The sequence below is a fragment of the Tetrao urogallus genome (genome assembly GCF_951394365.1).
Source record: "Tetrao urogallus genome assembly, chromosome: 3".
Classification (NCBI taxonomy): Eukaryota; Metazoa; Chordata; class Aves; order Galliformes; family Phasianidae; genus Tetrao; species Tetrao urogallus.
The window spans coordinates 1,310,770-1,337,623 of NC_136815.1; the positions used below are offsets into that span (position 1 = coordinate 1,310,770).

Sequence of the window (26,854 nt, forward strand, 5' to 3'; positions counted from 1 at the left end):
GCTGAGCGCTTCGTCCCGCCCCCCTGTGCGCATCTGGGAGCCCCTGGGCACATCTGGATGGGGGAACAGCTGCATCATGCAGGGCTTTCGTCCTACACCAGCAAAAAGTACCATTGAAATAGACAACAAGAAGTAAAACTGAAATAGAATACTTTTTTTTTTTTTTTTTTTTAATGGCTAGAATCTATTATTTTTACAGCAAAAATTAAAAATAATTTTAAAAAGAAAGAAAATATTTTTAAAAAATTTTTATGGCAAAAGAACTTAAAAATGAAATAAAATCTTTTTTTTTTTTTTTTTTTTTTTTTAAATAATAATTTTCACAAGCAAATTCTGCCCTGCTTTCACCTCTGTGAGCCGCGTGGTTAACAAATGTCAGCGTTTTGCTTTCCACAGTATACGAGCTGGATGAAAAGTAGCAAAATGTCATGGAAAATACCCAGAGGTTGGAAAATGATAATTCCCAGTCGCACTTAGGATCCTTAAATATGTGGCATCCATCACAACGATGCGTGTGTCATCCCAAAAGGTCCCTTATACTCCTGGTTTTGTTTCTATAATGAAGTTAATGAGAGTGCACTTGTGTACAATGAGTCCTATGCACGTCAACTCCACTCAGCTGTTTAATGAAGGGAAATGTTAGCCTAGTGTGTATTAGATCATTGCATAACAGCCAAAGTAAACTAAACCCTATCCGCCTTTCCTGTAAGATTTTCCCTTGTCGAGGCTATGAGTGTTTCATGCTGTCTTGAGGAAAGCAATGGGTTATAATGGGGTTTTCTCATTTGGCTTCCCAATCCAAAAAGAGCTTCTGGAACAGAATGATGAAAACAGCATTTAATCTGGAATGGCAGCAATGCCTTTTCTGCGGAATATCACAGCAGAGTCGAATGCTTTAATCCTCATGCACAAGCCAAGGAGCGTGTGGGAAAAGGAATTCCCTGCACTCATGCACTGTCTCCATTGGGATTTTCTCCCTCTGTTCCATGTTTTGCTGATGAGGAAGTTAGCTAGGATTGAAACTTCATGAGGACATTGCCACCAACAGGGTGACAGCACCGTGGCATCACCAAACCATGCAGAGATTCCACTGAAAAGTCCCACATGATGCTATCCTGCTCCCATTTCAAAGAATGCAATGGGAAACCATATAATAATAAGTAATATATATCCAGTTTTAACACGGATTTTGTTTCGGAGAGGAGAGATATGCTAATTAGAGCACTTATGGCTTGGAAAAGGTTTTTTCCTCAGCTTATCTACCCTACAAACCCCATCCTTTCCCATCACAGAAAACACAACCAGCACTGAGATCTCAAGAGAAATCCTCATCGAGGTTAAATAAATCCATATAGGCACAAAAAAAAACCAACAACCTGAATGTACACCGGTCCCCAGCTTACAGAAGGCTTCCAAGAGCAAACAAGCCATAGCATGCCACTGTCTCCTGCTCCCTGCCCTGGGGCAGGCTCCCACCCCTTGATGACTTTTACTCATCCAGCAAGAAAGGTGGCTTGGGTGCTTCTTCTCTATGTGGCGCAATGGGATCAAAGAGGATTCTCCTGGAGCCAGCCCTGCCTTGGGGTGTTTCCGCTTCGGCATCTTCCCAAGGGAACACAGGGCCCCGCTATTTACCCATATATGGGGTGATGCTGAAATGTTTCCTTAAAAACCAAACCTACCATTGGTAGGCAATGGTCACGTATCTTGCTATGCAAAATTCCCATTTAGTAACATGGATTGGAAAAAGACTCTTAAAAGCATCATGTCCAGCCATCAATCTACCATGACCAAAACCACCACATCCCTTTTAGCACCAGATTTATGGTGGAAGAGCTACTAGCCCAAATCATAGAATATGGGACAGTGGGTAAAAATTTCCTTAAAAAACAAACTTTGGAGCAAAGGTCATTTTTTGTGCCATGCAAAGTGCTCGTAGGATCATTCAGGTTGGAAAGGAATCAATATCATCAAGTCCAACCATCAACCTACAACTACAGAGATCACGTCCATGAGCACCACAACTGAAATGGAAGTGTTCTGAGTCACCTGTAGTCCCTCTCCAGCAAGCCCATGTGCTGCTGATGAGGGGACCTCTTTGCAAAGGAGGAGATCCTCAGCTGCAAAGAGGTATTGGATGGGAATGAGTGCAGGTGCAATCAATAGTTTCACCTGTTTGAATAGGGCTGGAGAGGGAGCAGCGTGGGTGAATGCTTCAAGGTGAAAGTTATGGACAGAAGTACCTATGAGACTTCAAGCTCTGCACCCAGTGCCTGGGTTTAAACACTCTCTGCATTCAACCATGGGGCTCTGATGGGTAAGAAGTAAGTGAGAAAGACTGTGTTTAGACTTTTAATTATCTGATAGCAGGGGTGAAATCCTCTGGAAGAGAAAAAGTTGCATAAGGTTGTTTTTTTTCTGAAGTAATACCAAGTCCTTTTGACCCCTTGCTGAAAGCATTCTTGCTAGGTTTCTCCTTAAACTCCTTTTGGGGGCTGAAAGCTTCGTTTCCCCAGGTGCATTTTAGGTTGGCAGCGCCCAATCAGGACCAAGAAAGTCTTAAAATAAACTGACTTCATTAGGGGTATTTTCTTTTGGGGAGTAGTGTGGGAGGAGGTTGAGGCTTTCTCTAGCTTGAGTGGTTTTGAGCATGTTACCCTGTGCTGGATGAAAATAGTCCTACCAGCAATGTAAGCCCTCACAGTTCTAGAAGAGCTGGTGAAACAGAAGAAGTCTTCAAAGTGTTTCTTATTTCTTAGAGAGTTTTTAGGGTATGTTGTGGTTCTTTACAGCTTGCTCTTCAGTCTTTAGAAAATTCACTATTTTCCTTGATGGGAAGGATCTTCATGGTTGAGGGTCACCTTAATGTTGCTGAAATCAGAACTTTATTTCTTGCACCTTGAAGAACTTCATTCTTTTACACCTTGAGCTTCAAGGGGGAGGCAGTAATTTTTAGGGAGATTTTGCCTGCTCCAGCAGTGGAAAGGAGGGGAGATGGTATCATAACTGTAAAGTCAAATTTTAAACTGTGCACTTGCATGTTTGCTATATTTTATTATATTTTGGCTCTGATCATTTTTTTGGGTATATTCAATGCTATGGGTAAGTTCTGTTGCATCTTTTGGGTGCAAATCCAGCCCAGCACACAGTCCCTGTCTACTTTTATGAAGCTATTAATGTTACGTGGGGATTTATTTTGGGACAGAGCATTGAAAATGAAGCTATCAGCATTTTAGGAGCTAAGCTTAATGCTTTGCTGCTTGATGGTCCTTTTGGAAGTTGAGCTACAGAGCAAGCACTCAGTGGGGTTTCCCCTGAGAGCATTGCTGGGGTGTTGTCACTCATCTCCATCTTGTTGCAGTGTACATCTTTGGGAATGCTGCCTTAACTCTGTGTCCCATCCTGAAGAGCCAGACATCAATGAAGCCATGGGGGTCTCAAGGACCAAGAAGACAAAGGACAGCAGCAGTCGGTGGGCACCTTGGTGGGGCTTGGGTTTTTATGTTATTGTAACTAGTTCTAGTGGGCAGCTCATTAACTGTCCTTTTGGGGAGTGTTTTTGTTTTTATTTCCTTTCTAGTAAGGTTATGCAATGCAGCTGTATGGTGGGTTATTGTCACCAAAGCATTTGTAGAGGTTGGCCTCTATGGGATAAACTTGCTATCATCCTCAGAAAACAAAAGAGCAAGTTGGAGAAGGGGCAGGGAATGCCGAAGACAACTCAGGTGAAGGAGCAACCAGAAGAAATACCATGTATGGGGCAGGTACTTAACAGCCTTTTCTATACTTGGGCAGTGGAGATGATTCTTGTGTGTGCCTTGGTGTTTCACAGGCACTAAACTCATTGCATTAACCTCTCTCTTCTTTTCTTCTGGTATGTAGGCTGCTGTACTGAAAGGGAAGAAGAAAGTCAAGGAGAAGCCACTGCAGGAGAACACCATCAGTAGGTAACTCCTTAGCTGGATGGAAGGGTTGAAGGCATTTATGGGGAAGGGATGGGAGCTGTGGGGCTTTGCCTATTCCAGGTTGGAATCATTATTATTATTAAAATAGGTTTTTATATTAATTGGAAAAAGCATGTCTTCTCTTTTCTTTCTGTACAAGAAGCTCTCTAAGGCATGAGGTTGCAGAAGAAAAAGATCTCGGCTCAATCTGGCAGGATGGGATTCAAGTGAAGGAGGCAGCTTCATCCTTGTTGGTATGTGGTGGTCTCTGTGCTGAGAGATTCAGAAACACACTTAGTTTACTTTCAAGGGAGCTGTGGGGATAGTGTCCTGTAGCTTGGTTTGAGCCCACAAAAAGGATCTTTTGAGCAACTCCAATTAAATAAAAGAACTGAAGCTTGTGTGCTCTACAAGTAGATGTGGGTGGCATTGAGGTTGCATCCAATGCATTTAGTGTTGGATCAAGAGTGTGAGCTTGCCCTAATGGGAAGCACCATGATGGCTCACCCAAGCATAAGACTGGGATAGGTCTCATCCTAACAACATTCCTTTGAGTTATTTAGACTTTACTAATAGTTTTCCCTACTCTATGACTTGCTGCTGTTCTTGGGATAATGCTAGGAAGCATGTATCCAAGGCAATTCTCTGTATATCTTGCATTACCCACGTTAATATATCTCACTTGGGTAGGAGTAGCTGGAGCCCCATCTCCATGTAGATCTCAGGAAAAGTTGCAGTACTTTGTATTGACATCCAGGACTGGTGATAAATCCATGGAGCTTTTTCCCATAGCAGAGGTTTTTTTTTGTTTTTGTTTGTTTTGTTTTGCTGCTTTAGGGGTACTTAGTATATGCTTTTACTCTCCCATGATGAGTCTCCATCCTTGCAAATGGTGTTGAAAATGTTGACCTTTCCCAATTGGAGCTGTGTTGCAGCCTTGAAACCTAGAAGCGTCATGGTTGATGTCCTGTTATTGCCACCATTCTCAACAGCATTTGCACGTAGGATTTCTGTGGAAAAGCCTGGCTCCTGAATTGACCACCTAATTTCTGATGGCGGCTGGATGATTGTGAATCTGAGAGCAGGCATATTCCCAGAGAACAGAAGTGCATATTGCCATAACCAACCTATAATTAACTCAGCTTTCTTACCCCTTAATGAGTTAACCCAGCTGCTTCTCATGAGCAGCTTTCAAGAAAAATCCCTGTGTGGTTTTGGCCTCCCTTGAAAGCTTTTGGAAAGAGAAACTCAGGGAGTCAGAATTTCTTAACAAGATCCCCAGCGCTTGGCAAATACTGATTGAAGCTGGCATGGGCTTCAGGGCAGCGCATCGTTGGACATAGCTTTGCATGCTGGTTGGCAGATTTTGGGGCTCTGAGTCCAACCTGAGAGCATTTGCTTCCAGATCCTGTCCTCATTTTTTTTTCCTGTGGTTTTGCTTTTTTCCTTCACTTCCTTCCCTGCTGTTCCCTCTTGTTGTATTTCCCACCTATGGCTTTGCCCCTTGCATCTCTTTTCCTTCTGCCATCTGCTACAATGGCCGTTTAACCTTGTAAGGAATAAGCTGGCCTGAATGCACATAAGCTGTGATTAGAAGCATCTTTTCTTTTTCCCATCTTTCTGGCATCCTGGCCCATTGTCCCCAGTAACAGCAATACATCTAATAAGCATATGGATAAAGCAGGTGATGATTTTTTTTTTGTGGCTGTGCTCTACAAAAATACCTTTTTAGCAGTGAAGTTAAGATATGGTTTTCCAAACCTGATAAAACGTCAAAAGTGCCTCCACGTTTGGAGAAATCAGGCTAATTTATGCCCACTGTTTTGGGGTGTGGGTTTCTAGAAGAGGTGGCTGAGGAAGAGGATATTAGTGGGATGCAGGGACCATGGCCTGGGTGGCTGCTGTCAAAGGAGCTGGATGACTGCTTGGGGGCAGTGCTGCTGTTGGGATACCCATGCAAACTCTGCCTTTTTAACCTCTTGCTGCATCAATGCTGTTAATCCCTTCCAGGAGGAAACTGATTCCACCCTCCACCAAGGGTCATCAGTGGGACTGAAGGACTCCTCCAGGTAAATCAGGATGTTTTCTTGATTTTTTTTTTTTTTAATTTTTTCTTTTTTGTGCAGAGAAATGGAAACTTACCCTTTATCTCCTTTATCATTGAGACTATCCGACTATTTATGCCTTTGTGGGGCTTGGATGTGTATTAGTGCCTCTGGTGGCCCCCAGAGATGGCCAGAAAACATTGCAAGTAGAATTTGGGTGTGTATCCTGGGCTTTGAGTGGATGTGGGAGGCTCCTGGCCTGATCTGACCTCTCAAAGTATAGAAGGATGCTCAAGTCAGCAAGACACAACTGCTTGGCTGCACATACCTACATAAATGTGGAAGGTAGGCGGTGAGGAAACACTAGGGGGGACAAGCAGTCTCACAATGCCTGGGAAAAGGGTGTTTCTATCCCTCTCCCTATGCTAGATCTGGGTAGAGATAGGAACCTGCATTCATAATGCTGGCCTTCAGCAGGCTGATCCTCTCCACCTTATGGAGGCAAGGGCTTTCATGTCCAGTGAGAAGCCTCTAATAAGACCTTCTGGGGAAGGATCTCCTCTGAAAAGGCTGTGGGACTTTGCCCTCTGAGTCACAAATCAACTGGCTCCTAATAATATTGAAGTGTGTTTTGCCTAGCTATTTGCACTAATGAGTTTAGTGAAAATTGTGCAATACTCCAAAAATGCATCCAGACTGGGCCATCTCCCTGGTGTTATTTCCCCGGAGTTGCTTTGGGGCTTGGGCTGTGGGAAAACAAGTTCTTCTCCAGGGATTTGACTGCAAAGCCATACTTCAGCTTGGCCGCAGGCCGTGCGTTCTCCATGGGGCAGCCTAGTGGGGCATGGGAGAGCTATTTAGGGTCTTGAGTTTGATATGTCAGGGAAACATGAGGTACTGCTGGTGAAGAGTGGGAATGCTGACTCTTCGTAGGGATCTGAAGACAGGGTGGGAAGACCCAATCCAATGGCTTGCTGTGATGAAGTGTTGATGCCAGCAACTAGGATTATTCCTCCCTGATGCAGAATAGGCTGTCAGTGCTGATCCTCAAGCTGTTGCCTTTCTGGGGCATTTTCTCCTCCACCCTGAGCAGCCTTGAAGGTTTTCTGGAAGCCTGGTTTGCTCTGGAGTCCTGCAGTCCAGTAACTTAGCACTGCTCTCCTAGAAATTAGTGGAACGTCTCCCTCCTATTGTTGAAACTGATTTTGCTTGGTGGATGCTCTGGCATTCTTTATATAGGAAAGTTGGTTCTTTATGGTGTTGGCACATACCACAGAGCTTCCAAAAATTCACCTGATGTCTTTGACTGATAAAATGTTTTTGTTTCCCCCACCCGTGTTGCTGCCAGTGGAGATCACGGATCTGGATGCTCCTTGTCATCCTGCAGCGTATTTTGATTAAGGGGGTTGTGTACTTCCTCATCGTGCTGACCCTCTGTTCCCCTTGTTAAGATGGATATGAGGGTGTCTGTCTGCAAATCCTCAGAGTCTTCAGCAAGACAGCTGTCTTCAGTCTGTCTTACCCAAAGGCCACCACTTCCTCCACTGTTTCCATGGTGTTCAGATGCCACCTCCATGTGCTTCTTTATTCACTAAACCCTGCAGAACTGTCCTGTTCACTAGGCAGTGTTCTTGGAGATGTCTGTGGGCATGATGCGTCTATGCTTGATCAGGAGTTCTCGTGGTCCTGCTCATTTGAGCTTTGTCATAAAATCGTTTGAGTTGGAAGGGCCTCTTAAAGGTCATCTAGTCCAACTCCCCCTACGGTGAACAGAGACATCTACAGTTCAGGCAGGTGCTCAGAGCCTTGTCCAGCCTGACCTTGAATGTTTCCAAGGATGAGACATCCACTACCTCACTGGGTAACCTGTTCCAGTGCTTCACTACCCTTACTGTAAAAGAGAAAGCAAACAAAACCTTCTTCCTTACATTCAGTCTAAATGTCCCCTCTTTTAGTTTGAAAACATTTCCTCTTGTCCTATCAGGGGGAGTGTCATGCTGTAAGCTGCAAACAGGCCATCCTATTCCTATGAAGGCTGCTTTCTGCTGCTTTGGGTTATCTTCGTCTGCTGCAGCATGGGGTGCTGCTGTGCTGGAGAAGATGTGAACACGTTCAGGAGCAATCCCTTTTTTTTTCTTCCCTATGTAAGATGCAGAGGCTGCATCTTGATAAATTTTGTGCTCCCCAGTACAAGAGAGACCTGAATATATTTGATAGGGTCTAATGAAGAGCCTCAAAGATGCTTCTTGACCTGGAGCAGCTCTGCTGAGTGGAGAAGCTGAGAATCACAGAATGTTGCAAGTTGGAAGGGACCCATAGAGATCATAGAGACCAATTCCTGGCTCCATGCAGGACCACTCAAAATCCAAATCCTATTATTTGAGAGCATTGTCACAACACTCCTTAAACTGTGACAGTTTGGGGCTGTGACCGTTGCCCTTGGGAGCCTATTTCATGCCCACCACTCTGGTGAAGATCCTAACATTCCCTTGACCCTCTCCATAGGGTCACAGCTTCATGCCGTTCCCTCTGGTTCTGTCACTGTCACCAGAGAACAGAGCTCAGCACTGTCCCTCTGAGGAGTTGTAGGCTGCTATGAGGTCTCCCTCAGCCTCCTCTGCTCTGGGCTGAACAAACACAGTGATTTTGGCTGCTTTTTTTATGTATTGCCCTTTAGATCCTTCCTGATCTTCATGGTCTTCCTTTGAATGCTTTTTAATAGTTCTATGTCCTTCCTATTTTGCCTAAAATTTTGTTTCTGGGCAACTTGCTCTTACTTGAGCAGGGCTTGGACCAGATGGACAAAGAGGTCCATTCCTCAGCCATTCTGCTATGAGAAGAGGCTGTGTGTCTGTTACAGGTCAAAGAGTAAATCCCAGAGAGAGGGACCTGCAGTGGGACAGCAGCTCTCAGAGGCAGAGGACGAAGTTGGGGTAGGAAAGCTGTGGGATGACCATGGTTCCCCAAACCCAATCTTGTGTGGTATGCTCCTCCTCTACGCATCTGTTTGCTTTGTCTCCTTTCCCAATGTCGACCTTTTTTTCCCCTGTTTTTTGCTTCCTGCAGCTCCTCAAGCCAAGTAGAGGTGATAATGGTGTAGCTGAATTCCTCTCTGGAGAGCCTGGGGCTTCAAGGTTGGCTGTGGAGGTCACTGCTTTGATGGAGAGTGTGGAAAATGAGCTAGACCCTCACGTTCCAATGCAGAAAGGGGATGCCAGAGGCATGAAAAGAAAAAAACAAACAGAGAAGAAGCAAAAGCCAAAGAAGCAGAGGGAGAATTTGTTGAGAAATGGAGGGACCAAAAAGGATAAGTTAGAGGAAAGCCTTGGGAATGTGATGGAGGACATCAGGGAAGAAGATGGTGCTGATGGGGACAGGAATTGTGGAGTCAGACAGGATAAAGCCAAGCAAGGGAGCAGCAGCACACGGGGAAGGGCTGATGAGAGGGAAAAGCAGAAAGGGAGAGGGGAGAAGCGCAAGAAGGTAAAAGTGGAGGAGGAGGAGGAGCAGGGGAGGAAGAAAATAAAAAAGGAAAAAAAGGTGGAAGAGAAACAAGAGCTGGAAAGCTTGGGTGAGGAATTAGGAGTGAGAGACGAAGAAAAGGAAAGTGAAGATGGAAAAGGAATAAAGGAGGAGGAGGTGGATGAACAGGGAGAAAAGGGATGGGGGCAGATTCAGAGCATGGAGACTGAGGATAAGGAGGTGGGGAATGGAGATGTGCTGGGGAAAAAGCAGAAAGATAAGGAGAAAAAGCCAAAAGAGAAAAAGAAAGACAAAGAGAAGAGCAAAGAGGAAGAGACCCCAAAGAAAACCCAGAAAAGAAAATCTAAGGATGAAGGAGAGGAGAATAACAACAAAAGGGTTAAAAAGGAGAGAAAAGAAAAAGAGAAGAAAGAAGGAACAGAAAACAAGTGGAAATGGTAAACATACTGCATGTGTTTGGCCTCTGAGCAAATTTAACTTGAGTATAATGAGGCTTTTAGTTTTATTTCTTAGGATAAAACTGAAGCTTTTCTATTTTTTATTAATATTTTTATTAATTGCTTGGCTGTATTTTCTGAAGTCCTGAACTTGATGCTTTGGGCAAGAGGAAGGGTGTGAGAGATGACAGGAGGTTGTGACAACATATTAGTATTCATATGATATTTTTATGGTACATGCTACTATAAGAATTCCTCCTGAACTGGCTTTGCTGATGTACAACCAAGCAAGGTAGGTGCTCATGGCTGGTGAAAGGAGGTGACCAACAAACCCCTTTCCAGCCTGTCACAAACCCTGGGCTGTATGGAGCTGCTGGGCATTATCCCAGTTATCCCAGACAGGGATGCTCGTGGGTATCATCCAAATCATACAATGATAGTACGACTTTGGTTGGAAAGGGTGTCTTAAGATCATTAAGTTCCAACAACCCCAGACCTCAGGAAACGATTTTGTAGGGCACAGTGTGTTTTGAAAATAGATTATTATTATTATTATTATTTTTTTTAAAGAAAAACCTGTTTCATAAGAAGCAGTGCTGCTACATTGTATAAGTCGTGTGTTAGGCTGAATTGCCTCAAAGCATGCACACGAACACACAGAACTACATTTCCCACAAGGCTCCATTGCTCCGACACGTGGGGGGGAAGTGCCACAACCCCAACCAACAGCGGGTGTTTTCTTCTCATGGCAATGCTTTGGGTAATGCCAGCGTGCCCCAGCGGGTAGCAGAGTGCTTGGGACATGATGCTGGGGATGACCACCTCTGTGGGCTGTGGGTGGGATGTATCGGTGTTTGGCCACCTCGCTGCTTGGCCGAGGGGTCCCTCGCCCTCCGTTCATCCCCACTGCCTTTCGTGCAGGGTCAGGGGGCTACAGCAGGTGAGTACAGGGATTTGCTTTGCTTGGCCGGCGGGTTGCATGGGTCTGGGGGGAGAGGTGGAGGCATTACAGCGCTCTGCAAATCACTGCTAGCCTCTCAGAGGCGCTTTCAGCCACGTTTTCTGCAGCCTGTTGATTTAATGTGTATATCTTTATATTTTCCTAAATATCTTTATATATTTTTCCCATATATTTTTATTTTCCTGTCACAACACGCTTTTTGATGCAATCTATCTAGCTTTTGATGCAATCTCCTCCTGTGGAACACTCCTCCTCTGAAACACTTCCGGGGTACCGCCGAGCAACACGACTCCATTCTTAGTCTTTGTTTTCCACTTTTCTTTTTGCTTGCTCGTTTCCAGTGGTAAAATTTTGCTATTCTTTTTTTCCTGCTGGTTCCATTTTCCCAGAGATGTTGGGTGTTCTGTATGTACAGAGCCATGGGGTGCAGATCCCCTGCTTGTCTCCGTGCATTGCCTGCTGCTTCTTCCTCTTTACTCAAACCTCAGTTAGCTTATTTAATATACTGTTTAAAATATTTATAAATGTTTTGTGTTTTTTTTTCTTTTTTTTTCCCAGGGTGGGTGTTTCTTAATCTATCTAACTCGCATCCTTATTTTACAGCTGCAACTTGCAGTCATTTTAAAATCCTATTTGCCATGCAGGGGTGGGGGAGTGGTGCGTTAAGACCCTATTTGCATTAAGGTAACACCATAGGCAGTATGGGATGGTGGGATGACCATGATCCCTTTTGTTTTTGTGCTTTTTAATGGGCAGGACTGGGTGTCCTGTCCATTTTAACCCTTGCATCTTTGGTGCAAAATGAGAATCTTTTGTAGCTCTTGGTGGCATGTTGGTGGCTGTCCCCAGGGGTTTGGTTGATGGTTCTGTCTTTTTGCTCTCCCTCAGTTCCTTCACATCCCACTGAACATGTCTCATTGGGTCATTATTTTCTGCCTCCTCCAGGATGTTTTTCCCTTGGTTGGATCATTGTTTTGCATGTTTGGAAGAATGACGAAACTGAGGCAGTGTCTAGAGTGATGGAATCTCACTTATATGTTGTGGTACTGCTCAGGAGAAGGTCCCAGACGCTGAGGTAGGGTTGATCTCATGGATCTATGTGCTTCTATCCCAGGTGGGAAGAAGAGAAGACAAACGATGGGGTGAAGTGGAAACAGCTGGAACACAAAGGACCCTACTTTGTCCCTCTCTATGAGCCTCTGCCTGATGATGTGCAATTTTATTATGATGGTAGGTTCAGCCTGGGAGGGGGCACGTGGTGTTGTTTTCTGCATGGCCAAGGAGCTGGTATCTCCTCTTAGACAGGAGAGGCAAGCTGCAGAGCACTTACTAAAAGGGCCATAATATGCCCTTGGAGTAAACCTCACTTGGGACCTGGTCCTCTGCTTACAGCCTTTTTTTTTTTTTTTTTTGGCTGTGGGATGCTCAGGGCTGGCTGGACCCTGAGTATCTCAAAGTGATGCAATGCATATCAATGCCAATACCTTAAGATTCTGTTTAACTTTGTGAAGGTGGACCAGGAGGGGATGGATGCAGCCTTCTACAGTCCTCCTTTGGTTTATTCTGTGTTTGCTGAACTCTCTTTTTCCCCATTGTCCAGCCCTGAACCCCACCCTCCTAGGGGTGGAAGCAAGAATCATAGAGTCATTAAGGCTGAAAAAGACTTCTAAGAACATTAAGTCTGTCAACCTATCACCAATTTTTCCTACTAACTGTGTCCCTCAGTGCCCCCTGTCCATGTTTCTTGAACACCTCTGGAGACAGCGATTCTACCACCACCCTGAGCAGTCTGTTACAATTAAGGGATAATTGAGTTGGGAGGAGATCAGTCCCATGGAACCTTGGTCCTCGGCCTCTCACTGAGGCTTCCTGTTCCTTGTAGTTCTTTGTAACAGGAGGAAATAAAAAGCCAATTCGAGAAAATGTGATATGTGGCAGTTCAGTCAGTAGAGGGCATGCTAGGACATTGATGGGATTGCCAGTGACTTTTTTTTTGTTTTTTTTTTTTTGCTATGTGAGGCAGCTATTTGTGGTTCTGCATAGGGTTTGGATCCCCGCTGTGCTCCTGCAGACCCATCTGTGTGGTGTGCATCAGGGCTGGTTCTTTAGTTTGGGATCTGGGGAGGTGCTGTCATTACTGCTGCAGTTCAGGTGGCAGTCAACACTCCAAAATCAGCGTCTAGTGCAGAATTGAACCATCCCTGGGACTCTGAAGGGTGCTTTTTTAGTGGCTTGTCTAGAAAAGCTGTTTTTAAAGTGTTTGCTTTCGAGCAGGAACCAAGATGTTTCCTGAGCTCATTGATTCAAGTGAGGCTGGTGGTTTTGCCACCTCCGCAAAATGACTTGTAGAATTTCCACATTGATTGTTTCATCCCACATCTTGTGGGATGTGATTTGATGTGAAACTTCTGAGTGGTATCTTGGCTATTCAGCATGCACCTGGAACTGACCGTAGTTGGGAAAACAAACCTTTCTATGTTGTCCTGTTAAGCCAAGAGTCTGGGACTGAGGGACAATGTTGAGGGATGTGATTTGGTGGTCACGGTGTTGATGGATTTATGGTTGGACTTGATGATTTTAGAGGTCTTTTTTTTAACTGTAGTGATTCTACAATTCATTGCACAGAGTCTGCTGCGGCTCAGTGAGCTCGGTGTAATTCAGGATCTCTGTTCTCCTGGAGAAGAACATGTAGCGTGTGATTTCAAATTGGTTGTGGCAGCATCCTGCTGTGCTGAGTGCTCAGTGTTGATCCACAGGCAAAGCTGTGTGTGGGCTGCCAGTGTCCATTTTCAGCCTTTGTCCTTGCTCTGGGTACTGTGCTGAACATGAGGACCAACCAAGCAGCCTCGTAGGACTGCTGGATTGAGATGTCCCTGTAACTAATGCTAATGCTTTTCTCCTTTCTAGGTAAACCCCTGAAGCTGAGCCTGGCCACAGAGGAAATTGCCACTTTCTATGCAAAAATGCTTGATCATGAGTACACAACTAAAGAGATCTTCCAGAACAACTTTTTTAATGACTGGAGGAAGGTACCTTGCATATTGTGGTTTCCTTGCTGTCAATCCTCTGCATTAAGACCCAGTGTTAAGACTGTCATCCTTGGGCTGTTGTGTGGGAAGGAAGGGATGCTTTTGGAGATGTATCTTCTTATTTCCATATTTATTTGGGGATGGGTCGTGGTTTGCTGTCTACAGCATCCCTGAGTTCCTCAAGGTAGCACTTCTGAGTTTTAGTGATACTATCTCAAGATGGACCCTAGGTTTTCTCTGGGATATTCATCCCTCTCAAAGATAAAACCTTCTGGTCCTGCAGCACTATGGCAAATTCCTTATGCACAAATGAGACACTTCCTAGTGCACATCCCACCCTTCAGTGTCACTTCTGTAGGTTGTGCCATCTGCGTATGCTCTTGGAGCCCCTTCTTTCTGTAGCAGAGCTCTAAGTCTGCTCCATTCCACAGCTGGTTGTGTTTTGCTTCTTTGTGGGTCCAGAGCAGCCTGGCCACTTGCTGGTACAGCTTTATCTACCCTTGGGTGGATGTAGCTAAGATATCTGGGTTGGCTGTATCTTTCTGCTTTTTTTTTTTTTTTTTTTTTTTTTTATATGAACTGGTGTGAGTATCTTTACTTTCTTTTCTCCAGAGGTGAAACACAGCCAAAAAGCACTACAGAGTTGTTTTTGCCACTTAAATTAATTATTTTATGTCTGGAAAAGACCACTAAGATCATCTAGTTCAATTGCTAACTCATCACCACCACAACCACCACAACCATGCTCACTACACCATGTCCCTCTGTGCCATACTCAGCTCTCTTCATTTCTTCCACAGGAGATGACACCTCAGGAACAAGAGATAATCAAGCAGTTGGACAAGTGTGACTTCAGGGAGATTCATAAGTACTTTGTGGACAAAAATGAGGCACGGAAAGCACTCTCCAAAGAGGAGAAGCAGGTGAGAACCTGGAGTTTCCTATGGTACCTGGAACTGACTTGATATGTTTTGGGGGCAGCTTGGGGTGTTTTAGATCATTCTTGCCTCCCATCCTTGGGGGTTATGCCCTGATTTGGGACCTCTTTGGCATTTGGACCACATCCATCACATCTTTCATTAAGGTTTTCTACAAATAGTGCACATTTCCTGGCTTTGAAAGGTACCAGTCATCCTCAGCCCATGGTTTGAGGTTCTGCTCTGTCCAGAAGATGGTGGACCTTTGCTTCATTAGCATCATGCTGGGACTGCATTGCCATATGGGTTTGCAAGGTGCATGAGGATAATGTGTATGAAGAAAACTTGGACCTTTGATCAATTTTCTCAACCTTTTGAGCTCTCTTTACTGCCTTGTGCTTTCTTACCTTTTTCCACTAGTGGAAAGAAATCACGGAGATTCAGCTTTGTCTTATGGGTTGACACGGTGCTTGTTTCAGAAACTGAAGGAGGAGGCAGATAAGATCCAGGAGGAGTATGGATACTGCATCCTTGATGGGCATAGGGAGAAGATAGGCAATTTCAAAACTGAGCCTCCAGGGCTGTTCCGTGGACGTGGTGATCACCCCAAAATGGGCATGCTGAAGAAGAGGATTATGCCGGAAGATGTGATCATCAACTGTAGCAAGTGAGTTGCTGAGATAAGAGATGAATTCTTGGGGATGGGGTAAACAACACATTTCCTCTAAGTGGAAATATGTTAGTTCTCCTGTTATCCCTTGCATCTGGAGGATAAAGACTGATAGCATTTGGAGTAATTGTGAGCAGGCTGAGCAGGCAATGATGCAACTTTTTGGGCATCATCCTTAGCTTGATGTGAAGAAATTACTGAGGTGCTAACCTGTTTCTTCTCCTTTGTGATCTCTCAAATCATAGAATCATGTTGAAAAACACCGCTAAGATATCTGGTATAACCAATGATTGCATCCTTTTTCTATCTACAGGGACTCCAAGATCCCTGAGCCACCAGTGGGGCACAAATGGAAGGAAGTACGCTTTGACAACACAGTCACCTGGCTGGCCTCGTGGACTGAAAACATCCAGAACTCCTTAAAGTACATCATGCTGAACCCGAGCTCCAAGCTGAAGGTCAGTGAGATGCTGCTCTTTGTGAGGAGCTCTATGGTCACTCCTCTCTTTCCAGGAAGAAAGGTCATAGGGGAGAAGATCATAGAATGATGTTGTGTGCCTGCAAAAAACGTACTTTTTGAGGAAAAAAAGCAGAAAACTAGATTGATTGGGATGCCCTTGGTTGTGGTTGGGTGAGAGGGGAAAAAGGTGTTTATGTTGAGCTTTGAGTCTGTTTTTAGGAACAGATTGCTACTTGTAGAGCTGTCCCTGTGCTGTGCTGCTCACGTGCATCCTGGTAAGGCTGCTGAGAGCTGGGCTTGCACTGAGAAGATCCACGGGGAGCTGGAGTCCGTGGGGTTTGGTTCATTTGTGTCAGCAAATGGAGGACAGGAGGAGGTGGGATGGCCATCTGTAGTACTGTAGGAGGGAGGGAAATGAACAGGGGAGAGAAAGGTGATTTAAAGCTATTTCCATTCTTCAAAGCAAATAAGGAAAGTGCATGCAAGTTGAGCACAGCCGAGTACATGCATTGCGTGTCATTCCACACTAATGGTGTGTGAAAATCGGTGGCTGTAGCTGTGCAGTGCTGTAACAGTTGACTCCATGCTTGTCTTATTCTGGCCACAAGTTGGCAGAAGATGCATCCAGACAATGAGCAGCTCACATTTTGTGAAGATCCTGAGTCCAGTGCAGCCAGCAGAGGGCATGGAGACCCCAGTTGAGTTGTTTCTGCTTGTTGTTGTTTTTTTTCCCTGCATTTCATGGGTTGTTATTATTATTTTTTTCCTCAAGAAGGCACTGTATTCTGAGTATTTAGACCCTGGAAGTTGTGTTTCCAAAACTGTCTGGCTGGAGGGGATGGAAGTAAGATGGGGTGCTGAGTGACAATGCATTGGCTTCTTTTTCCAGGGGGAAAAGGACTGGCAGAAGTTTGAGGTAGCCCGGAGACTAAAGGATGTTGTCCACAAAATCCGTGCTCAGTACCAGGCTGACTGGAAGTCCAAGGAGATGAGGAAGCGACAAAGAGCAGTGGCTCTCTACTTCATTGATAAGGTACCTGTTGCCTCACCTTGGCACCTTGCTTCTTTGCTACTTTTGAGGCTGGCATTATCTTACCTGATCCACTTTTCATTGACTGATGGGCATTATTAGCTCCACGTTTTTCTTTTTCCTGGTGTTCATGTCTACTTCACCTTTTCAAGAAGAATTCTGGTGGGCTGGAGTGGTTGATTTATGGCTTTGTGTGTCCTTTCAGCTGGCCCTGAGAGCTGGTAATGAGAAAGAAGAAGGGGAGACTGCAGACACAGTTGGCTGCTGTTCCTTACGTGTGGAGCACATCAAGCTGCACTCTAAGCTGGATGGGCAGGAGCATGTGGTGGAGTTTGACTTCCTTGGGAAAGACTCTATCCGCTATTACAACAAAGTATCAGTGGAAAAGCCAGTAAGTGTGGCAGAGATGGACATCATGGCCAGTGTGGCGATGTGGCACAAGGTTCACTGGGTGGCTTGGCTCATTTAATAGTTATTAGTCCCCAGTCTGAATCTGAAAACTGTTTTGACCCCATTATTGACAGTATGTGCAAGAGACAGTCTGTTTCAACCTTAATGATTCTGTGATTCCATTTAAGATTGTCTAGACCAGCTGTCCCCTTACCACTACTATAAGGGTGCAGTGTAGTAAGGATGTATACGTGTTTACTCCTGGCCTGCAAAAAGGGGGGGGAGGAGAACTTTTGGGTTAGGGCTTTCAAGGCTGTTTTAGCCCATGAACTATGAGAGAAGTAACACCTGCTGAAGCATCTCCCCAGTTGACTACTGGGAATTAAGACTTGCAAGCAGGCCCCATTGTTTGTTAGTGTGCCCATGGGATAGGTGATGCTGTTTGTGTGGGATGATGGAATGCTAGTGGTAGGGGTGATGGAGAAAACAGCTTGTGGTGCTAATGTTGTCTTGAAGTCCCAATGAATGTCCTTGAAATTTGGTGAGTGATTTGGTAGGATGTATATTCTGCAAGTCCAAATCAGAGTGTTGCTGGTTGGGAAGACTGATGGAGATAAGGGAATTGTCTGGGGCCAATTTGCTCTTTGTCCTTGACCAGGGCCGTCCTTTCTTCCCCCTCTAGGTGTTTAAGAACCTGCAGCTGTTCATGAAGAACAAAGACCCGGGTGATGACCTCTTTGATAGGCTCTCTGTAAGTTTTTGCATCTCTACTTTTGAACCCTTTGTTGAACCATAAAATTTCAGCATCTCAGTCATGATTCTGTTTTTTTTCCCATTCTTCCTTCACTGGTGATATCTCTAATTTCCCAAATGCAGGCCTAGCTGTCTGTATGCACCCATAAGTAATGCATGTCCCTGCTAAGGAGGTGGTTTTCTGCTCCTTCCCTCCTCTAACTGACCTGTCTGGGAGGAACTGCTCATCCAAATGCTGCCCAGAGCATTGCTGGAGGTGTCAAACCTCACCCATTTGGCACTTCCACACCTAACTGGGGCTCAGTGGAAGTGTGAGAGCATGCTGGAGTGATGTGCTGCAGCCTTCTTCCAAGCTATCCCCTTGGTAAAACCTCTTGCCTCCTCTTCAGCATTTGATATGGACTGCTGTCCCCCACACTCCCCTTCTGCCCACATGCCTTAGAAAGCCCCTTGCCCAACTTTATAGAGGTAAGAAGTTGCCTGGATCAACTTTCTCTGATAGGCCTTTTGTATCTTCTGGTCTGATTGTAGCTCCATGTGCTCTTTAGAACAAAGATATCTAATGCAATTAATGTGAGAGATACTCAATGTGAGATGTGGCTTCTTGGATATATGTGGGCAGAAGCTATTGAATTTGAGAGGTGCTCTGAATTTCAGTGATGTTTCTTCTGGTCTTCATTAGGGTGTGAGCCAACAGGTAAATGTGCAAGATACAGCTTGTCTGTTTAATTGGTTTGTTTAAGCATAAGATAATGGACTGGGGAAAAAAAAAAGGTTTATTGTTTTGACATCTGCTTGTTCTTTCTTCCTTTTTCCTCTCTGTGTTATCCTGCACTCGCCTTCCAGACAACCGTCTTGAACAAACACCTTCAGAAGCTGATGAATGGTTTGACTGCCAAAGTGTTCAGGACCTACAATGCTTCCATCACCTTGCAGGAGCAGCTCAAGGCCCTCACTAACCGTTAGTTCTTAATCATGTTTGTGGCAACTCCAGCTGTGTTGTAGGGGCAGTGGGCTCAGATATCCATCCATTGGCTTGGCGTCCCCATTGTCCACTGTTCCTTGGCTGGTCATGCATCATGTTGTAGAGTGGTATGTAGCTTATGGGTATGTGCAGCAGGTTGGGAGTCATGCAAAGTGGCAAAATCAAATCACCTGCTCAGTGGTAGTCTGACAGTCAAGATGGGAGTAGATTTTTCCTCCTCTTTACATTGTTGGCTGGTTGTGTTATTTCTGTCCTGCCTTCAAGTGATGAGACACGATCACTTGGTTGTAGAAATTGGTAAAGGACCACCATTATTGCTCTCTTATGCCAAAGGCCAGCAACTTGATGTTCTGGTCTGTTCTTTGCCTTCCCCAATTCCCAGAAAGGAAACAAATAGTGATGCTGCACTTCATTTCCAGCTGAAGACAGTGTTGCTGAAAAGCTTCTCTCCTACAACCGTGCAAACCGAGCTGTGGCCATCCTGTGCAACCATCAGAGATCCACGCCGAAAACCTTTGAGAAGTCAATGCAAAATCTGCAAACTAAGGTGAGGCAGACCAAACTAAGAGTCCTCAGATTTGCTCCCATCTTACTGATATCCCTTGAATGGGGAAAAAAAAGGGGGATAAACACGGTGCTTGAAGAGACTGCATAGAGCAAGCACGGCAAGGGATTTTGTGGCATTGAGTGATGAAGTGGTTTAGTGGACATTGATGGTGATGGGTTGATAGTTGGACTGGGTAATCTTTTTTAAAGTGTTAATGATTCTATGAAGGAATGAATCAGAAATAGCAGCTTTTTTTAATTAGTGCAGAGATACTAGCAATCTAGGGGGATAGGGATGTGGTAAATACAAATGGCATGAATATGTTTGGGTTTTTTTAATCATTTCTTGTCTTCAGACCAAGCTGAGTGCATGGCTTAGGGCCATGGAAATAAGTTTTACAATTTGGTGGCTTGCAGGAGAACCAGCTGAAATTTTAATGGGTCTGCTATAGAAATGCTACAAACTATGATTTTTGTAGTTGTCCTCAGCTCTTTTGTTCACAGTCTACCAGTGATCTTGGGCCTTTGTGATTGTGGCTCAACACTGTTGTGAGCCAGACAGCTTTGGTCAGTTGCATAAGATGAGTAAGTGCTGCAAGTGTTTCTGAGATCAGTAATGTGAGCTCTAGCATGAGTCTCAGGGCTGTTTCTGGGGGCTGCAGTGGGGCTGATGAGAAATTGAGGAGCAATGTGGTGTGGTAAGGGTAGCTGAAATCTCTATGGAGGGACATGAGCTGGGACTCACTCTATTTACTTCAGATTGATGCCAAGAAGGAACAGCTGGAAAAAGCCCAACAAGAGCTGGAAGAAGCTGAAGATGAGTTAAAAGACAAAAAAGATGCCAAAGCAGAGGCGTGAGTGATTCTTTTCAATTCTTGTTAGCAGAGGGACCTGTGCCCAGATCTGTGGGTGGGAATGTTGTGGTCCAATACCCTATATGCAGCTAATTGGAACTGAAATCATTTCTGGGTGCCTCCTTTCCTATGGGAGCCTGGCAGATGGATGAAGGTCTTTGTGAGTGGTTCTCTGCAGCAGTAGGACTGCCAAATAACTGCTTGTAGAGATTCATTTCTTTTATAGTAGGGCACATCTCTATGAATATTTAGACTTCAATGCAAACTGCTGGGTCCTCCTACAAATGCTGTGGTGCATAGAGAGCTTAAATTGGGGTTGAAGCTGAGTATGCACAGTCCTGATATATGTTTTCCTGTGGACTGTGGCATATCAAATCTATGCAGCAGTCATAGCATGGATCTTGTCTGAATTTACTCCTCCTCCTGGAGCCCAAGTGTGGCTGTCTGAGATTGTGTTTGCACATGGAGTCTGGCTGCTACGTGCCCAAACTTTGTACAAAAATGCTTTAAAAAGAAAAAAATCTTATTTCTCAAGTAATTAATCTATGAGTGGGCATGGTGGTGGTGGTTGGACTTGATGACCTTGGAGGTATTTTCCAATCTTAGTGATTCTACTTTTCTCTCATAGTCTGGTACTAAATCTTCCACTTTGCCATTCTAGAGCTATTTCTAGACTCAGTTGGTGTAGAGATCACTGAGATGAAGCTCACTGGCTTCCTGTCATTTTCCTAAAAAGCATAAAAACAGGAGAACTACTCTGTATTTCACTTCTGCTGCTTTTCCCCTTTTAACCTGCTCCTTGTGTTGCTCTTTCTCTATCCTCAGCAATGTGCAAAAGAAAAAGAAGCTGTTGGAACGTCTGAAGGAGCAGCTGGCCAAGCTGAATGTCCAGGCCACAGACAAGGAGGAGAACAAACAGATAGCTCTGGGCACGTCCAAGCTGAATTACCTGGATCCCAGGATTAGTATAGCCTGGTAAGCTTTGAACATGCTCTGGGGAAGATGTTTCTCTAGAGATGTGCAGATTGCCTGCTTTTGGGGAACAAGCACATGCTTGAGCCTTTGGGGAAAAACTTGGTGTTTGGCCAGAGAAACCTGTCCAAGCTCTGGAGTTGATCACAGAATCATTAAGGTTGGGAAAAACCTCCTAAGATCATCTAGTCCAACCATCAACAAAGCTCAAAACTGCAACTTCCCTTGTTTGCAAGGCACTGATTGCAAGGTAAGATGATGCTTCTTACCTTAAAACCAGAAGGGACAATTTGCCTCTGTTGATAAATGTGCAAGGTACAAAAGTGATTTCCTCTGGGGGCTGAAGGAAATTGCACAAGTAAACGTGGAGGACTATGGTGGGAGCCAATTGGGATGGGTAGTGTATCCCTTGGAATGTCTCCCCATTGTGTTGTGATCTCCGTAGGTGTAAGAAGTTTGGTGTGCCCATTGAGAAGATCTTCAACAAGACACAGAGGGAGAAGTTTGCCTGGGCAATTGACATGACTGATGAGGATTTTGAGTTCTGAGGAAGCACCTTTCCTGTTAGCCTCATGCTCATCTGGTGCTGATAAATAACTTTTTTTATGTGCTGCTGCAGTTGTTGCAGAGGTGGGATGGTTGTCTAACACAAGTTTGTAGGCGGTTCATTCTGGTTTTTGTATTTAAAAAAAAAAAAAAAAATAGAAACCAAGTGTTAAAAGCAAATACTACTGACTTGTGACACTCATTCTGAGTGCAAATTAAATGTGAACTTTTAATTCCTCTCTAGAGCTGCCAGGTGTTTCGGATATCTTCTTCCTTCCTCCTCGTCCAGAATCTTGGAAGAAGATTGAGAGCCTTAACTGTGCCAATAAATAAGATTACACAGTTAATCCTATCTCCTTATGGAGAAGTGCTGTGCTTCTTAGATGCTCTGAATTATCCTGATGTGGAAACATGAGGCAGTGATGTACTGAAACAGGCAGCTGCAGTGTAAGACCTGGACTTGGGTCAGGGGATGCACTGGAGTAAAGGGAAAAAAATCTCAGGGTATTTTATGCCATTCCATCCTTGGGATTTGACAAAACTGCAATTGCACAAATATAATCAAAATGGAAACACTCTGGGAGGGAGCCAATATCACTGAAGGAGCAGCTGCATCCTTGAGAAGGAGGGGTGGGAAATGCTGGGTCAGAAAGTGAGTTTAATGGTAGAATGCTGAAAATGAGCGATATATACTCTGTTCCACCCCTGCATGATCAAACCTTTGGTGTGTGAGAGGAGATCTCATCTTGGTCCAGAAATAAGCTCTCCAGCTACTGACTTCACGCTGGGAAAGTGTAATGCTGGCTGTGAGATTATGGTGGGAGGCAGATGTACTGGGGAGTGGTAGCAGTCGGCAGTCTGCATCCTTCCAGTGGACATGGAGAAGGCACAGACCAATTGCACACAATGCAGGTGCTTGCTCAGTTGGCTGCTTTGCAGAGAAAGGAAAAAAGTGATATTTGCACGTACAGGTAGCCTAGTTGTCAGTGAACCTCAAGTGTAAGCAAGCTGTTGCATCAACAGCAAAACCTTATAGCTCAGTGCTGACATTGAAGCTGCTGTAGTTGGTGCATATAACGTGTTTGTTTACAGCCACTTGTTCTTGTGTTTAAATTGCTATTTCACTTGGAAGCTATTACAACTGCAAGTGATTTTTCTGAATATGTGATTGGAAGCCAGGGGCCTTTTTGCAGCTCAAACAGGATGTGGTTCGGCTGAGAGCTGATGCTCCAGCTTTGTGTTTGGGCTCTACAATGGGTGCATATATGTGCTTAGTTGCCTGCAGAAATTGATATGAAATCCTTTGCCTTCAAGTGAAGAACCTCCTGGAAATCTCAAACCATTGGTGGTTGGTTCCTAAGGGCCTCTATGCCTCAGGTATGAGGAGAAATACATGAGCAAACCCAATGCAGTTTTGTCTTGCATCTGTACTGGTGTGGGATAATGTGTATAATAATGCTCCGTGACATAGCTGGGATGTAACAGTACTGTCTCTCTAAGCCATGGGAGCTTATATAGAGCTTAACTGAGGCAACTGAATTCTAAAGCAGGGATCTGAATGGTGGCAAAAGCGAGAGGGGCTTTATTTACCTGGCAAAGCTAGACCAGCTATCGGTGAAGCTGCAAATGACCCCATGTTGAATTTGTACCTGCAAACACAAAAGACCCAGTTTGGCTCCAATGCACTGAGTTATTTACCTTCTAAAAAATATTTCCTGGCTTTTAAAAGAGTGTTGTTGTTTTTTTGTTTTTTTGTTTTTTTTTTTTTTAAAGGGATTTATTGGGAGTTTGTTCCACCCCAAATAAGGGGGTAACTCCAGAGAAACCCCGAGGGCTGAGAGGGGTGGGGAATATTCTTTTTATTGCAGAATAAAGGAACAAGATGCAAATGGGTAAGCACAGTGAATGTTTCTCACAAGGAACTGTTTTAATAAGAGCAGCTGCATGTGGGCTATGGCCATGCTCAGATGCTCTGGAAATCAGGACTGTGAAGAGCTGCCAGTGTCAGCGAAATGGTTACTGGTTGTAATGTAGGAGCTTAGATAAAGCATCTACATTTTTTTTTTTTTTCCCAGGAGGGTGTTAACCTGTGTTGCATTTACAAGTAGGGCTTGTCAAGTTCTGTTTAAAAAAAAAAAAAAAAAACAAAACAAAACAAAACCCTCATTGGGGAAAAAAAAGAGTGGAGATTCAATAGAGCAAAAGCAAGGTGGGGAAATCATGTGTTTGGCTAGGTATCAACTGCTGGGTTGAGCAGTGCAATACCTTGGAACTAGCTGAGCTTTAAGGAGAGAAGGTGACAAGTCTGAGGAGTGTCCTCTTGGCCTGTGGCCATAAGCAACCCAGAGATTGGGGAAGGTGGGTTTCATAGAATCATTCATAGAATGGCTTGTGTTGGAAGGAATCTCAAAGACCAAGTTCCAGCCCCCTGCTCTGGGCACTGTTGCCATGCACTTGATTATATTGCCCATGGCCCCATTCAATCTGGCCATGAATACTTCTAGGTGTGTGCCAGCACCTCACCACCCTTTCAGTGATAAATTTCCTTCTGAAATGATTTCTCACCATTGATATCATAGTGGCAAAGTACAGTGTTCTGGCCTAATTTCTAATTTGCAAGGGATTTTCCACTGCTCCTGTAGAGCAGGAATGTGCCTCCATCACAGACATCCTTACGAGCAGTCACCATTGGCTGACTCATGCTCAGCTGAACATTACCTTCCTTGGCCCTTTCAGGGGTGCTTTCAGTTCAGTTTTTCCAATTGAGATGACTTTTCTGTAGGCACCTAAAACCTGTAGCTGGTGACTAAGGTGCTTGGTGTAGCCCAAAGGAAAAATACTAGCTAATAACTTCATTTTTCTTTGTAATCACTTTTTTTTTTTTTCCTGCCCTAAAAAAAAAAAAGTGGGAGAGGAAAATCTGGTTTTCAGCAACAACTAGAAGTGATACTCTCCCATGTAAATTTCTGGGTTGCTAATGTGCTTTTCACAGAAGCCTTGCTCTTGATACTGGTTGGGAGGAGACCTCAAGGTAAATTTACCAGGAACAATGCTGCCTGCTCGTGCTGGTACAGGTACAGGCTCAAGACTGCTCTTGTTACATAATGTAAAAGCCTCTGGTGGCTTGACAATGAGAGCCTCATTGTCTGGAGGCTTGGTATATCCTATGTGATGCTGAAGGACAGCACCAATGCTGTAGCTACTCATTGAGATTAAACCTATGGGAAGGAGGTAGCAAGAAGTTCCTCTTGACTTGCATTGGCATCTGCCTCTTCTGAGAAATGCTGAGGATGGGAGGGTCTCTGAGGGCTCTGTTACCATCTCCTGCTCCAATGAGGGCAAGCTTTCTTTGAGTTGCTCTGGCCCTTCTACAGCAAGATCTTTCAGAAATCTTTCTCTGCTATTTCTCCAAGTGCTTAAGTGTTGCTGTGCTAAAGGTTTTGGTTTGTTTTCTCTCAGGTCTGGTAGGAATTTCCCTTCTTGCATTTTATGACCCGATGCTGGGCCCTTCTCAGTGTGCCTTAGCCGAGTGTTTTGCTTTGACCTTCTCTGATATTTACTCTGTATTAAATAGCTGAAGGCAGGACCTTGATCCCCCTTAACCTGCTTCTTTCCAGCCTGCCTGTTGCATGGGGTCATTCAAACCTAAGTTTGGGACTGCTGAACTTGATGAGCTTGAATACGCTTGGTTGCCCAGAGGGGTGGTGGATGAGGTGGGATATTGTGGCTGGAGGTGGTAAGAACACTTCAACATATAGCTTTGAGGAATAAGAGCAGTGCTTCTCCTGCTACGTAGGGGAAGTAATTTCATAGAATCACATAGTGTCCCACATTAGAAGGGACCTACAAGGATTGTTGAATCCAACCCCTGGCTCCATCCAGGACCATACAAAATTCAAACCCCATGTCTGAAAGCACTGTCCACACAATCCCTGAACTTTGGCAGGTCTGGGGTTATGACCACTGCCCTGGGGCCCTGTTCCATGCCCACCACCTTCTGGTGAATAGTCTTTTCCTAGCATGCAGCCTGACCCTCCACTCATGCAGATCCATGCTGTTCCTTTGTGCAGTTGGAGGCTCTAATGGGGCTGATTTTTGGTTAGTCCTATGTAGAACCAGGCATTGCACCTGATGGTCTTTATGAGTCCCTTCCACCTTGGGCTATTCTTTGATGCAGAATTGTAGAATAGAATCAACAGCCTGAAAAGATAGGAACAGAAAGCCAGTGTGTTGACACCCTTTGCAGCAACTGGTCCTAGCTGCTGCTTATCAGCAACCTTCCCACATAGTGCTTTCTCCTGGGCATGAGTCAAACTCTTGAGGCACAGCCAACAGGTTATTGATGCTTATTGACAAAAAGCATGCATCAGCCTTTCATTCATTTCTTGGAGCTGCTTCTTGCTTTCTGCTGGGGCTGGCAGCTAGGGTAGGTAGTGTTGGGAGAAGGGACTTATTGTGTGACTTGAGAAGAGCAGCCATAGAATTGTTTGAGTTGGAAGGGACCTTTAAAAGCCATCTAGCCCAATTCCTCTGCAATGATTAGGGATGCACACACAGTTAAATCGGGTTCCTCAGAGCCCTGTCTAGCCTAACCTTGAATGTCTTCAGTGACCAAGTCTCTATCATAAGCTGCTCTTTCATCTGCTTAATGGCATGGACTTTGCTCACCTGTAGGCTCTTCAAAGAGACAGCCTTTGGGCTGATCCATCATAATCGGTGCAGAGAAGGAAGTGGGTGTGATAAGAGCTCCTTAGCAAGGAGTATTTTCTGTTGGGCTGCTTCTTACACTCTGTGTCTGCTCCCTGGTGAGCCATCAGATTAAGGAGGAAATA

At 44.7% G+C, this 26,854-nt stretch overlaps 1 protein-coding gene across 1 annotated transcript; it reads left to right on the forward strand.

Moving 5' to 3' along the window:
• Positions 1-13,818: 13,818 nt before the first annotated feature.
• TOP1MT (DNA topoisomerase I mitochondrial) lies at positions 13,819-22,024 on the forward strand (the record flags this gene model as incomplete). Its single annotated transcript, XM_079533243.1, has 12 exons — positions 13,819-13,899; positions 14,700-14,822; positions 15,296-15,483; positions 15,800-15,944; positions 16,836-16,979; positions 17,182-17,367; positions 18,049-18,117; positions 18,966-19,080; positions 19,524-19,651; positions 20,410-20,504; positions 21,330-21,479; positions 21,922-22,024. The coding sequence occupies exons 1-12, from the start codon at positions 13,834-13,836 to the stop codon at positions 22,022-22,024; spliced, it is 1,512 nt and encodes a 503-aa protein (XP_079389369.1). The 5' UTR covers positions 13,819-13,833.
• Between the last annotated feature and the right edge of the window lie 4,830 nt (positions 22,025-26,854).